Raw genomic sequence first — 16,181 nt, 5'->3', positions numbered from 1 at the left:
ATTACAGAAATAGATTTATGCTCAACACAGATTCATAATTGACATTTATTTACACCTGGAAAAAATATATACTTGTTCTTCATGAGGGAAACAGAACAATGCAATTCTTTCTAGGGAAAAGCTACCGAATGGTTACAGAAAAAATTAAATAAAATAGTGGTTTGGGGTTTGATAGAAAAATATTGTTTATGCTGAAACGTTGGACTGTGGTTTGGTGTACATGGTTTATAAAAAAACACACATTTCCATTTATATCATTCTATAATAATCACCACGGCAACGAATAAAACATCCTGTACAATAACTACCAATATAAATGAGCAGATCAAAAATACAGATGTTAGAAAATATCCGTCAGTATAACAAACAGGCATCGTGTCAAAAGCAGTTCGTTATTAGCGTATCAGAATATACCTCTTTAAAATTCAAGCATGTTAAAATAGGTTTGTTCTTCAAATATAAAACATGAATGGTTGCCCGACAACCAGTTTTCTCAAGCCTCCTGTCACACAGGCCCGGATTCATTCAACAACACGTCCCAGAATCCCACATCACAAACCAGATAAACCGAGTGTCTTTGTCTCTCTAGCTCAAGGCACACGACAGAAAAAGATGCATTTCTGGTGGTTCACTTCATGGGAATATGAGCATGTGTTTTTATAAGTCACGATTATGCACATTTGCGAGAAGAAAAACCTTCCGTTGCTCGACACATTCCAGCAGTAAAGTGCAAATAACAGAAGCTCTTTCTAAAAGGTCAAACAATCATGTTTCATGATATTAATATACTCTCAAACTACACACTTGGTCCTAAAAGAGATCGATCAAATCAAACTGAACAGAAAATCAAAGGCACAAAAGAAACAAAGAAATCGGTCAAGCAAGTGTAAAGAAAAGCTGTATTTGGAGACTATATTGTGTTTAAGTATTAATTTTCTGAATGAGGAGGTATACATGATATTGAAGTGGAAGGAAGACCACAATGTCAGTGCAACGGCACTGGAAAGATATAGCTGGACTAGTTCTTTGTGTTTAAGCAGCGACGGGTCATTCAGTTCAGCGAAGGTGGAGAGGAAAGGAAAACACAATGGCTTTTTTTCCCTTCTGTCGTTAGTCAGTTTATGAATTAAAACTAAAACTAAATAAATGCATGTGAAACTGCACTGGTCTTTGTTGGGTCTGCCTTCATTATGAGAGTTATATATTGCATTTGTGCTGTAGGGTTAATGCCGGACACCTGTGATAATGTGCTAAGATGAAATATACTCTTCAACATTTACAGGTTAGTAGTGTTTGTCTCGTTAAAGGAGAAATAAATGTGCCTATTATTGCAATATCAAAGTTGACTGGCTGAATATCGCTGAAAACATTTCCAGGGAACATTTCGCCCCAAAATATAATTTTTTTAGACCCATTTAGATTTTTTGCATATGATATTTTCTTGATAATTAAGGACATTTTGGCAGAAATTCTGTAATGCATCATGTTTGAGTTTTTCCTCAATATTCATGGTGATTCTTATTTTTGAATAATTAAGTAGTGCATAATAATAGACATTTTTTTTTTAATGATATTTAACAATTTAATACTTCATAATTTAAATGTCATTGTGTTTTTCACAGCAATGAAAATTAGATTTGGAGCACTAGCCTATAGTAATGAAAACTGGGTTTAAAATGCGTTTAATTATCATGAAAATAATCCATGCAAAATATAGTTTCTTAATTCCTCCTCAGATTGGGGTGAAATAGGACCTGATTATCACAAAAATAATATTTATATATTAATGGTATTTTAATGGTCTTAAAATAGGCTTTATTTTCTTGATTTAAAATATAATTTCTTATTCCCTCTTCCTCATTTTGGGGTGAAATATGACCCGAATGTGTTTTTCGACAGGTGTCATGAGAAGAGGAAGTGATGTTTTGGTGTCACAGCACAACCTGTTAAATATTTTCATTATGGAGGTGAATATGAGTCCGGCCCACTCCGATCCAGTACTTTTTTCCTGATTCCATCTTACAAGCGTCTTCATGTTTAAAATCAACGGGAATGTTAATCTCACACAGTGAGACTCAGAATGTGTCCGTCACATGATTCCTGCCATCATTCGTCCCTCAGGCGCTCAGTCACTTGCTGTGCGGTCAGTCGTCTGTGCTGTTTTTATTTTGGCAATGCCAGCATTGTCCGTTCAAGGGCACTGAGATCTGCAGCAGCGAGTGCACTCGGAGGAGGATCCGGCAGAAACCCGGCGGGGTCGTGTCTGCTAACCCCGTGTGAGCCCCGGTCTGGTCTGTCAGCGTTGGCTGATGGTCAAGGGCTCGGTGGTTTGTGCAAGATGCCCTGCAGGTCCTCTGGAAGAGAGAGGATGATGGTCTCGATATGGGACTGTAGTTTGGGCAGAGTTCCTGGTTTGACAGGAAGCTGATCTTTCTCGGCCTGAGTCTGAGACACAACAGGAGAGGAAATAAAATAAAATGTACAATCAATGTAGAAAATATAAAAAATGACTTTTCAAAGTTGTGAAAAGCGATGAGTTTGTGTAAGAAAAATATTCATATTTAACACATTAAAATGTAAAGTTCTAGCTTACAGCAAAACGAACATAGGGATTCCACTAAAGTCTAAAGTGCAACTTATGCGACGGTATTGCTGATATGTGACCCTGGACCACAAAACCAGTCACATGGGTAAATTTTTTTAAATTGAGATTTATACATCATATAATTAAGCTTTCCATTGATGTGTGGTTTGTCAGGATAGGACAATATTTGGTCGAAATACAACTATTAGAAAATCTGGAATCTGAGGGTGCAAAAAAAATCGAAACATTGAGAAAATCTCCTTTAAAGTTGTGCATTTATGTTCACGATTGTGCTGCATTCACTCACAAAAATACATGTTTTATATATTTACGGTAGGAAATTTACAAAATATCTTCATGGAACATGATCTTTACTGAATATCCTCATGATTTTTGGCATAACATTTTTTTTATCATTTTGACCCATACAATTTATTGTTGCCACAAATATACCCGTGCGACTCGTGACTGGTGACGTGATCCAGGGTCACATATTTACGATATGCCATGACGCACTACGCTACTTCTGACGTCACAAGTTGCGTAAGTTGGGCTGTGTCCGCAAGTAGACTGCTATTATAAAGCTCAGAAGCGTCAGGGTGTTTATTAATATAACTCTGACTGTATCCGTCTGAAAGAAGAATGTCATATAGAGCCCTGCACGGACCAAAGAAAAACAGCCCTAACCCGGCCCTGGCCCGTGGTGTTCAAGCCCTAGCCCGACAACGTCTGCAATTTTTCAGCCCAAACCCGACCCGAGACCAACATCAATATCACTTTAAAGTCCCACTCCGATCATATTTTGAGCTATTTTTAAACATTCTCAGTGGTCTTTAAATTATGATTATGCCGTTTTTAGCCAAAATCACAAAACCTGTGCGGTTTTCTGGGACTTCGCTTCAGCAGAGCGGCAGTAGCTCATTAGCAATTCGCCTCTGCGTTGTGGGCGGAGCCGTTGGCACAGAGACGACCCTCTTGTCTGTGTGGCAGCCGCAGAAGTGACGTTACTCTTAAGAAACAGAGAAACTGACTGACTCTCTCACGAGTGATGGGCTTGACACACGAGGGGACAAACGACTGCGACAGGCGAAACTCGTCGCCACCCGGCGTGTGCAAGTCTATTTGAACGAGCGCGGAATTTCACATGCACGAGTATGAGCTTGATTTAAACTCCAGTCTATTTTAGCCGGCATTTTAGCGTCTGCTACTGATTCACAGCCATTTGAATGCAGAAATACAACTTTGAGCTTATTTTTCTCAAGATATGTCCTCTAACATCAGAAAAATGCCACAAGAACATGTTAACACCTAGAAAAACATGATTTTCATCGGAGTGGGTCTTTAAGCTCTCTGACGCGCGCTGCATGTCTCTGCTACACGCACACACATAGCCTACACACATGCTACTAAGAGGTAAACTTTTATTATAGGCCTCAAACATAACTACCACCACCGACAATTATGTGTGTTGTGTGGAAAAAGAACAGCATCCACTGTTGAAGACTTCAGGCTCATTGTTTGTTGTGGTAATCAAATCAAGACTCTTTCAAAGGGCAGCTTTTCCTGAAGCATTGGGAACTTTTAGTAACTCCTCACGCTCCAACTTCTCACTGATGCTCTGCATGGTCACCTGTCCCCTAATGCATTGCACGCGCGTCGCGTTACTCGCATAGGCCTAATCGCAGGCCTAATATTGCGTTGCATATTTAATATTATCAATATAACAATATTTCATACAGTAGCCTGCGCTCTGCGCGTATATTATGGGCACGATGAAAGAAGAGAAGCTAAATGAGCCCGAGTCCGACCCGAATGGACTCAGCGTGTCGGGCTTAGTCGGGCTTGCAGAACTCTAATGTCATACACACTTAGGATGGCTTGAGGGTGAGTAAATCATGGGCTAATTTTCATTTTACAGTGAACTATTCCTTTAAGCTACACAAAGAAAATCCCACTCTAGGACTGTTGTCGTGATCCACACAGAATGACTGAAGCACTGACCAGTTTCTCCTTGAGTTTGAGCACCAGGTCGACCGTCTCCACCTCGGTGTGCTTCTGTATCCGCAGCTGCAGGTCTTCCTCACACAGAGCCTCCAGGTGAAGAGCTTCCAGCTTCTGCATCATCTCCTTCCTGCGGTTTCTGAACCAGCCATCGAAGTTCGGAGACCTGAGGAACTGCCTGCGCGAGAACAGACGAAAAGAGCAAAGATGCATTTAAAGGGAAACCTTTTGTATTTTACATTGAAGGAAAGATTTGTTTGGGAAGACCGATGTATTTTGAACATCCATGACTGGTTACGCATTTTAAAATCACATTCTGATTGAAACTGATTTGCTAACAAATATTTCAGAGCAATTTGTGAGTGATACTGATAAGAAGCATCTCAACAGAACAAATAGCTCACAAATCAGGATTCATAATGGCTTGTGAGCAAGTTTTACAGTCCGCAAAATTCTGAAGAAATATACTAGAGCTGAGAATTAAGTATTCATACATTTTATATATATATATATATATATATATTTTATACAATATTTAAATTATATGATATATATATATATATATATATATATATATATATATATTATACAATATTTAAATTATATATGATATATATAAAATTATTTACATTATATATATATATATATAATCTAATTTATTAAATTATATATATTTATAAAATTATATTTTTATAATATATAAATGAAAAAAAAAATATGATACAATAAACATTATATAATATATATAAAATTATATGCATTGTATATAACTTATTTAATGTAAATTATACATTATAATTGAATTTGATATAATATTTTAATTGAATTTGATATAAATAAATGTATAAATTAGATTGATATATAAACTAATAAAATACATATGACAATAAATATATATATATATATATATATAAATAAATATATATATATATTTATTATACAATATTTAAATTATATATGATATATATAAATTATTTACATTATATATAATTTATTTAATAAAAATATATATATTTATAAAATTATATATTTATAATATATAAATGAAATAATATATATATATAAATATGATACAATATAAACATATAATATATATACATTTATATGCATTATATATAATTTATTTAATTTATGTAAATTATATATATTGTAATTGAATTTGATAATAATAAATTAATAAATTATATTAATATATAAACTAATAAAATACATGACAATAAATATAAATTATAAATTATTATTTTATATATATATATATATATATATATATGTTTATTTATATATTTATATATATATATATATATATTTTTTTTTTTTTTTTTCTCTGAGAGCAGCTGTACCTGTAGAGGCCGATCCAGTCTCCTTTGAGTCGTGAGGTGAGCTGAGGTCCGGCCTTCTCCAGGGTCTTCATAAACTCCTCCTGGTTGAACGGCCGCAGCTGTGGAGGACTCTGGGAAATGAGAGAAGGAACATTATAATAGAGGAATATAATAGACATAATAAAAGTCGCTAAATTAACTCTAAAAGAAAAAGAGAGAAAAAAATCGTACTTTCCAGGGTGAGATGCTCTTCTGTAGAGGCATGAGACTGGCCACATAACGCTCCTGCAAACCAAACAAAGAATATTAATTATAAAATTATATCCTAAATGACGGTCTGGAATTTAAAGACTTCATCACACATGCATTGACCATGTTTTTAAGATAGTTATTTTAGCATTATTTATATACTATATTATACTATTTCTTAAAATATTTTAAATTAGCTTTTATTTATTTATTTAAGTTATTTAATTTAGTTTCAGTTAGTTCACAGCACATTTATATTTTACTTTATTTCAAATGACAAAAGCAACTTCAATAGTTTTAGTTCACAATAGCAACTCTGTCCAGGTGCGTGTGAATGCCGTCGCATCATTGATTTTGTATGCAAAGAAATGCTCCTACCAGTGGTATGATGAAACTCTGTGTAAGTTCCAGGAAATATCGACGCAGAATTGCATTCTGGGCCGCTGAAGGGCGCTTCTGTTGAACTCCCTGATGTTAACCACAAAAAAAACTGAATTAATAAATCTGTGTGAATGTTTTAGCAGTGATATAATACACCAGAGAGACACTCACCTTCTGGAGCTGCTTGATAATGTCCTCGTCTTTGTTCAGGAAAGGTTTATATGCCGTGTAGACACCTGAGACGAACAAACACTGAGTTTTACTTATTCTTTTGCTTTTGGAAATTGTACAGTTCTGTAATTCAAACATTAACAGAAAGAAATACAAAGACCAGAATAAAAAAACCTACATGAATACAGAACACAGTAAAATGAACTCATGATAGTTTCTCACTCAAGTCTCACCAGGTTTCGAGTCCAAAGTCTTCAGATTTTTTAGTTTCTTCACTTTCATCTGTTTAGCCATCTCTCCTTTAAAAACAATTCAGATATTTATAATAAAGAACAAAGCAAACAACCTCGGTCAAATCGTTTTTTTTTCATTTGTATAAATGCTTTATTGCTCATTCCCAGCAAGCAATTAGGCATTTAAGGCGAGACACTACAGGTGAATAGGGTAAAAAAATGTAACTAGCAGATATCACCATGAAACTTTCCCAGTTGATTACCTACATTAAGATGAGAAAAAAAGTATTACAAGTTTTCTGTAATTTAATGTTTAAATATGCAAATTAGGCAATATCTAATTAAATATGCGCTAATTTGCATATAAAAAAAAAACGAAATCTGAGTATTGGATAAAGCCAGGTTAAAAATTATTTTTTCATTGTGTTCACATATTATATGGGGAAAAAATTACAGAGGGATTTATGGATATCTACTTTTGTTATCCTGTAAATCAGAATATATTGTCAATAGCCTTTAAAAAAATTATGTTTTTTGGAACAAAATGTTATATAAATCAGGCTAGGAATAATATATTTACAAATCCCTCTGTAAATGTCTTCATAATATAACTAGGTACAAGACTGGAAAGTTTGGTGTATATAGGTGCTGCTGAAGTGGAGATTTTAGACTTGGAGAATGAGAGAAAAGTCATTTTGAGAAAACGGGCTTTAAAGATTTATATCAGCCAATGAGATTGCGCATTCAGCCCTTTTACTTTCACGATTGGTTGCTGATAAAAAGAAAATGACCATATTTGGATCCGATAGGATTGTACAGGAGAGAGAGAGCTTTCCAGCGGCGTGTGTGATGACAGGGTGCCGGCAGAGATCGCGGAGCCGCATGTTGATTAAGAACGCCAACTTTTGTTGAATTTATGAGAAATCTACAGACGCAAACAGACAAAGTGTAATAAAATAAAGACCTAAATGTGGATTTCTGACTTTTTTTTTCACCACAAGTCTGAAAGAAGACATGTTATTGAAGACAAATATCCAAAAATCTCAAAATTGACCAGTAAAAAAAAAAAAAAAGAAGATGTTTTTGCCTGCCGTGTCTCGCCTTAAAAGACGTTTAATAGCCGTCCAAACACAACCCTGACGTCTAAGCTAACACAAGGCAAAATTTGGGCTTTCAGTGAAAATGTCCAAGAACAGACTCGTCATCAGTTAGATAAAGAAATGAAATGAGCGAAGAAATGAAACCAAACACCTTGTAATCACTGTTTACTTTGCTTACGTGATGGAATATCTTTCATCTCGCAAGTTATTTTGGCAAAAACAGCATGTGACCAAATTCAAGGTTATTTTTGCTAGAAGTGTGTTACTCATAGCCAGACTATATCGGGTCTGTAGTTAACCTAGACGCTGAAATGACGGCTATTGCTTGCTGGGTTTAAACTTCGGAAAGTCATAATATTGCTGAAACATCTCAATGCTTCATTAGCTTTCATTGTACATGCATTTGATCACTATTTAAAGGTCAGAACCTGCTTGCTTCATGTCTCCGATGCGGATGATGTGAGGCCAGTGCTGGAGAGTTTTGGCGAAAAATGGGTTCGTAACTCCCAAAATGACCGAAGGCCTACAGCACAGCACAACACAACACAACACAACACAACACACAAACACAAGATACGGTTACCAGAGAGCCAGTAAGAGTGTCACATGTCTGAGCTCCAGAAATACCCTCATCCCTCGCTCGTATTGATTATACGCTCATCCTGACACTGATTGAGTTACATGCTGTGTTTGTAGGTCAAAAGCACAAAAAACTCAAAATATCACAAACCTGTCTATACACACACACTCTATACATGTTAAAATACATACTATACTAGTGTATTTATAGTAGAATTTTACACTAAATAAAATAATACTATAAATTATATCACAATAATAGAATGAAAAACATTACAATAATTGATGCAGCGTACTGAATATATTAAAAACTAAATTAATTATTATAAAAATATTGAATGAAAACAAATATTAATATATTAACAACAATATAAACATTACCAGAAGGAAAATATAATAAAATATAATATTATAAATTACATTTACAATAATATAGTATAATAAAATGAATATTACAATATTTAATACAGTATAGCAAATATTAATACATGAAATTACATTATAATAAATAAATGAAAACACACACACACACAAATATACATACATATGTGTATATATATATATATATATGTATGTGTGTGTGTGTGTGTGTGTGTGTGTGTGTGTTTTCATATATATATATATATATATATATATATATATATATATATATATATATATATATATATATATATATATATAGATAGATAGATAGATAGATAGATAGATAGAATTTAATTGCTTTCACTAAATGTTATGACATTTTGTTTTTGTATTATATTTTGTGTGTGTACAGTGAAGTGTATATACACTGCTGTTTAAAAGTTTGAGATCGGTAAGATTTATAATGTTTCTAAAATTATTCTCTTCTGCTCACTAAGGCTGCATTTATAAAAAATATATATATAAAAAAAAAACATTTATATTGTGAAATATTATTACAATTTAAAATAACTGTTTTCTGTTTGAATATATGTAAGTCTTTTATAGATATTAAATCTAAAACAATATGTTTTGTTTGTATTATATTTTGAGTGTGTGTGCATATACATACATATATATATATTTTGTTTTATTTATACATTTTATATATATATATATATATATATATATATATATATATATATATATATATAATATATATATATATATATATATATATATATATATATATATATATATATATATATATATATATAAAAAAGACTGAGCATCACTCATCGAACACATTGTTTACTTACGGAGCTTGTGTTCGAGTGGTGTATTCCTTAAACTCACTGTCATGAATGGTGAAGTACGGCCGGAAGTCACTGCAGTAACGCAGAGGAGAGATACAACTGCACACACACACACACACACACACACACACAGAGAGAGATTGCTTTGCTTTAAATTCACATCATTAACCAGCATAAAAAAAAAGTGATCTATAGTCGCATTCGCTCTGGAACCGCATTCTGCTCATATTCAACACTGTCTGAGTCTGTGGTGGGTAACGCTGTCTCTGTTGTCTCTGTACATCACACACACACACTGCATGAATTATCTAGCCGCCCTCTTTCAAGGTCGACCGCAGCGTGGTCATCATTCAACTCAGCATCACAGAGCCATTAAACTTGTTTTAGTACTGCAACACATCCCATGCACTTGATGCACTGAATTGGGAATTTCACATTTTCTGAAGGGAAAAAAAATCTGCAGAATTCTTCAGAATGGATTTAAATATAATAAAATTGTGTTTAAATGAGTATTACGCATTAATTAGTTGCTGACATCATTATCAAATTAGTCCTGAGAACATTTCACGTGCAATCAGAACGAAACATGGTGCCGATTTAAAATGAACAGGTTTCATCATCAAAAAGTATAGCTAAACATTTATTGTCATATCCAATGCTAGACGACTGCAGTTTCAGCTCTAAATTCTGATTGGATGGATTGTAAAACAGCACATTAGTGTGTGTCCGAGATGGCGAACGGGAATGTGGTTTATGTAACATTAGCAACACATTATTAGCCGTGATGACGTAATCGAGCCAAAGGCTAATCCTATCAATTACCGTTATGTGTCTGACTTTGTATAAAACGCATCATGACTCTGATTCATGGACTTGTAGACGAGCCTGTATAATTCACTCTTCCTCTTCTTCTTCTGAATCAGTTTCTGGATCAAACATATATGGCTGAATTAAACTAACATTTACACTGGCCATTGTGTCGCGTTTACTACAGTCGAGCGAGTGGATCAGGTAATCCGAGCTGCTGTGAGTGAGTGGAGGCGGGGCTAATTTGCATATTCATGAGTCCGCGTATACTAAATTAAGCAAAGGTGTCGAGTTACACTCAAGCTATTTTAAGGCATAAAGAAATTATTTTCACAGGAAATATCAACTTAAAATATAGCTGCGAGCAGCGATTACGGGCCCAAGCCGGTGGCACCGCAACCCCGGTGCCTTTAGTTACCTAAAGGCACCGGGGTGGCGGTACCGCCGGCTTTGGCCCTCCATCGCTGCTCGCAGCTATATTTATATATATATATATATATATATATATATATACACACAAACATACACACACATACATATATATGTATATATGTATATATATATATATATGTATATATATATATATATATATATATATATATATATATATATATATATATATATATATATATATATTGTTCAAAAGTTTGGGGTCAGTAAGATTTTTTATGTTTTTAGGAGAAGTCTCTTCTGCTCACCAAGGCTGCATTTATTGATTAAAAATACAAACAAAAACAGTATTATTGTGAAATATTATTCCAATTTAAAACAGCTGTTTTCAATTTTAAAATATTTTACATAGTAATTCATTTCTGTGATCAAAGTTGAGTTTTCAGCATCATTACTCCAGTCTTCAGTGTCACATGATCCTTCAGAAATCATACTAATATGATGATTGATGCTCAATAAATATTCATTATTATTTTCAATGTTGAAAACAGTTGTGTACAGATTTTTTTTTTTCAAAATGCTTTGATGAATGTAAAGTTCAAAAGAACAGCATATATTTCAAATATATATATTTTTAACATTATAAATGTCTTTACTGTAACTGTTGATCAGTTTAACTCATCCTTCATAAATAAAAGTACTGATTTATTTTATTTCTTTCCCCCAAAAATAAAATTTTAATTATTACTAACCACAAACTTTTGAGCGGTAGTGTTTAACGTTACAAAAGCTTTAGATTTCAGATAAATGCTGTTCTTTTGAACTTTCTATTCATCAAAGACTGTACACAACTGTTTTCGACGTTTAAAATAATAATGAATGTTTCTTGAGTATCAATCATCATATTAGAATAATTTCTGAAGGATCATGTGACAGTGACGACTGGAGTAATGATGCTGAAAACTCAGCTTTGATCACAGGAATAAATAACAGTTTAAAATATATTAAAATAGAAAGCAGCTGTTTTAAATTGGAATACTATTTTACAATATTACTGTTTTTGTTTGTATTTTTAATCAAATAAATGCAGCCTTGGTGAGCAGAAGAAACTTCTCTGTTATGTGCGCGCCACAGACTGCACGCACGTCCGCTTAGAGTTCCGCCTTTTGCCTTCCGTCAATATTACGTTATTAGAAAAATATTTTTTTAGAGAATCGATTTTTTGACATTTGTGAATCGATTCAGAATCGTCCACGTCCGCATCGCGATGCATCTAAGAATCAATTTTTTCTCCCACCCCTAGATTTCATACAACAGGTTAATAAACAGTTACAATTAAGTCACTTACATTTTAGATGCAATGTTGACTGTTTTTGTTCTGTTTCAGCAGCGAAAATAGTTAAACAAAGATCACGGCAGAACCATCACGCATCACGTGTTTTCTCATAACTGAACGATTCAGCATTTTTAACGAATCGGTTGACTCAAAGATTGAATGATCAATCCATAAACATCTGTCTTAATCATGATCGACTCATTCGAACGAATCGTTTGAACGAATGAATCAATGACTCGCTTATTAAGATGAATGCCTGGCGACACCTAATGGCGGTTTAGTGTTGTTTAAAAGCATCATTCTTTCCCACATGTGTGTGATTTGTGTGTGCAACATTATCATTATTTTTCTTTCACTATTATATTAGCGATTTAAAAGCACCCACTCGTGTCACACGTCGATTAACTGGTGGGAAAATATCCTCAGACACATACCTAATAAATGTATATTTAAATACAATATTGGCCTACCTGGTAAAAAGTTTTATATACTATTTTGATGTCCTTTTGGACACAAGAGGGCAGTATAGCCCTATGTTTGCTTTTTTGTTGAACCAAATAGCCCTAAATAGCCTGTTTTTAACTTTTTCATTCTTCTTGAATTGCAAAAACAGAATAAAATGGGTTTAGTTGTGATATTTGTATACTTTTATATAGAAATAAATGGTATATAATTACATTTTTAGAAGATTTTTACTTTAATCCCTCGCCATAGCAAAACCGTTTGAGATATTTATTATCCATTCACAATTTAGCATATTTAATGTAGTTTCATCATGTTGAAAAAGTTTGGTACGAATAAAATAAATAGTTTAAGAGGAGTGGCTAAAAATTCAGAGGCTGATTTTGCAAAAAAATTCACATTCAGACCAAAATATCTGACTTCCTGATGGCCAGAGCTATTGAATGTAAATTAGAAAGTTGTCCGGCTTGATGAGAACAATATAGAAACTATTTTTTCTTTACTGTAGTTAAAAGTAACCCCCCCACTTTTGTCAAAAGCATGTTGAAAGTGACACACTTCCTGCTGCCAGTTGGTGGCGCTATAACTTTGACTCACAATAGCTACATCCATCTGATCGGCCTCTTACCACGAACACACTGCTGAAGTTTCATCAAGATTAGTTAATGTATGCAGAAGTTATTCCACTTCCGTGTTTCTCTTTTCTCGCCATAAATTCGATTCCTCGCCACAGCCAAACCGTTCGAGATATCAAAAATCCGTCCGCAATTTAGCATCCTCAAAGTCTTGACTACATGCACACCGAGTTTGAAGGGGACACGGTGAATTTTCTAGGAGGAGTATTTCACATTCCACAGCAAGCGTTTTCCAAACAACCCATAATAGCCGACTTCCTGTTGGGCTGGCGTAAAACTTGACCGGGGTAAAGTTGTTCGGCCCGATGAGATCTATATGTGAACCGAGTTTCATATTAATTCATGCGGGCGTGTTTGATATATGGATCAAGTTTTAGAACCCCGTTCAAGGGGGCGCTGTTGAGCCCCCCAGCCACGCCCGGGTACCAGCTTCAGCCCGGCCCTGATAGCCGTGGGTTCTGACCTGTGTGCAAAGTTTCAAGAGTTTTTGAGCACGTTAAGGACCCCAAAAGCCCCTGAAACCTTGATTAACAATATAAAAGCAATAGTCAAATCCCCCCCTCCCCTCACACACACACAGACACAGAGAGAAGGAGAGAAAATTCTTCAGAAAATCCACATTCAAACCAAAATATCTCTCTTCCTGTTGTTCGGAGATGGTTCATGTAAATTAGAAAGTTGTCCGTCTTGATGAGAACAATACACATACCAAGTTTTGTGATTCTAGGAAAAACTAAACCCCCATTTTTGACTAAAGGTGGCGCTACTGAGCCATTCCACCACCCCCGTTTCTGAAACTTTGCACATGTCTACTGGCTAATAAATGTGATGTGTCTGTTGAGTTTTATGCAATTTCAAGTATGTTAAGAGTCTCAAAAGCATCAAAAAAGAATATTAAAGTTTGATGCGTTGCCACGGCAACAGTATCTAAGATATCAATAATCCTTTCACAGGTTTACATCTGCCGTGTGTCTACATTGTACACATAAAGTTTGAAGCAAATCGGGTAAAAATAAGACACTGATTTCAAAGCATTTTGAAAGTGATGTACTTCCTGCTGCCTGTTGGTGGCGCTATAACTTTGACTCACAATAGTCACATCTGTGCGGTCGGCCTCTTACAACGAACACACTGCTGAAGTTTCATCAAGATCAGTTAATGTATGCAGAAGTTATAACACACTTCCTGTTTCATTTTTTCGCCATAAATTTGTTTCCTCGCCACGGCCAAACCGTTCGAGATATCAAAAATCCGTCCGCAATTTAGCATCCTCAATGTCTTGACTTCATGCACACCGAGTTTGGAGGCGAATCGATGAATTCCCTAGGAGGAGTACATTAAATTCCACAGCATGCGTTTCCAAACAACGCTAAATAGCCAACTTCCTGTTTGGCTGGCGTAAAACTTAGAGCACGAAAGTTGTTTGGCCGGATGAGATCTATATGTGTACCGAGTTTCATATTATTACATGCAAGCGTGTTTGATTTATGGACACGTGTTCGGATCCCGTTCCAGGGGGCGCTGTCGAGCCCCCCTGCCACGCCCGGGTACCAGCTTCAGTCCGGCCCTGATGGCCGCGGGTTCTGACGTGTGTGCAAAATTTCAAGAGTTTTCGAGCATGTTAAGAGCCCCAAAAGTGCCCGAAAGGTTGACAAAATAATAATAATAATAATAATAATAAATATAGCTGCGAGCAGCGATTACGGGCCCAAGCCGGTGGCACCGCAACCCCGGTGCCTTTAGTTACCTAAAGGCACCGGGGTGGCGGTACCGCCGGCTTTGGCCCTCCATCGCTGCTCGCAGCTATATTTATATATATATATATATATATATATATATATATATATATATATATATATATATATATGTATGTATATATATATATATATATATATATATATATATATATATATATATATATATATATATATATATTATTGTTCAAAAGTTTGGGGTCAGTAAGATTTTTAATGTTTTTAGGAGAAGTCTCTTCTGCTCACCAAGGCTGCATTTATTGATTAAAAATACAAACAAAAACAGTAATATTGTGAAATATTATTCCAATTTAAAACAGCTGTTTTCAATTTTAAAATATTTTACATAGTAATTCATTTCTGTGATCAAAGTTGAGTTTTCAGCATCATTACTCCAGTCTTCAGTGTCACATGATCCTTCAGAAATCATACTAATATGATGATTGATGCTCAATAAATATTCATTATTATTTTCAATGTTGAAAACAGTTGTGTACAGATTTTTTTTTTTTTAAATGCTTTGATGAATGTAAAGTTCAAAAGAACAGCATATATTTCAAATATATATATTTTTAACATTATAAATGTCTTTACTGTAACTGTTGATCAGTTTAACTCATCCTTCATAAATAAAAGTACTGATTTATTTTATTTCTTTCCCCCAAAAATAAAATTTTAATTATTACTAACCACAAACTTTTGAGCGGTAGTGTTTAACGTTACAAAAGCTTTAGATTTCAGATAAATGCTGTTCTTTTGAACTTTCTATTCATCAAAGACTGTACACAACTGTTTTCGACATTTAAAATAATAATGAATGTTTCCTGAGTATCAATCATCATATTAGAATAATTTCTGAAGGATCATGTGACAGTGACGACTGGAGTAATGATGCTGAAAACTCAGCTTTGATCACAGGAATAAATAACAGTTTAAAATATATTAAAATAGAAAGCAGCTGTT

At 34.3% G+C, this 16,181-nt stretch overlaps 1 protein-coding gene across 1 annotated transcript in view; it reads right to left on the bottom strand.

Annotated features, from left to right (window-relative positions):
* Positions 1-3: 3 nt before the first annotated feature.
* Positions 4-16,181, bottom strand: part of dennd6a (DENN/MADD domain containing 6A) — a 42,811-nt gene continuing 26,633 nt past the window's right edge. The window contains exons 11-19 of the mRNA XM_084394473.1: positions 9,838-9,933; positions 8,467-8,561; positions 6,939-7,004; positions 6,706-6,770; positions 6,532-6,621; positions 6,136-6,189; positions 5,926-6,035; positions 4,586-4,763; positions 4-2,445 (exon numbers count right to left, since the gene is read on the bottom strand). Coding sequence (XP_084250599.1) covers positions 2,314-2,445; positions 4,586-4,763; positions 5,926-6,035; positions 6,136-6,189; positions 6,532-6,621; positions 6,706-6,770; positions 6,939-7,004; positions 8,467-8,561; positions 9,838-9,933 — 886 coding nt within the window. The 3' untranslated portion in view covers positions 4-2,313. The remainder of the gene's footprint in view (positions 2,446-4,585; positions 4,764-5,925; positions 6,036-6,135; positions 6,190-6,531; positions 6,622-6,705; positions 6,771-6,938; positions 7,005-8,466; positions 8,562-9,837; positions 9,934-16,181) is intronic.

This window comes from Rutilus rutilus (genome assembly GCF_951802725.1).
Source record: "Rutilus rutilus genome assembly, chromosome: 22".
In the NCBI taxonomy this organism is placed as follows: Eukaryota; Metazoa; Chordata; class Actinopteri; order Cypriniformes; family Leuciscidae; genus Rutilus; species Rutilus rutilus.
This window is presented reverse-complemented; position numbering and strand designations above follow the sequence as displayed.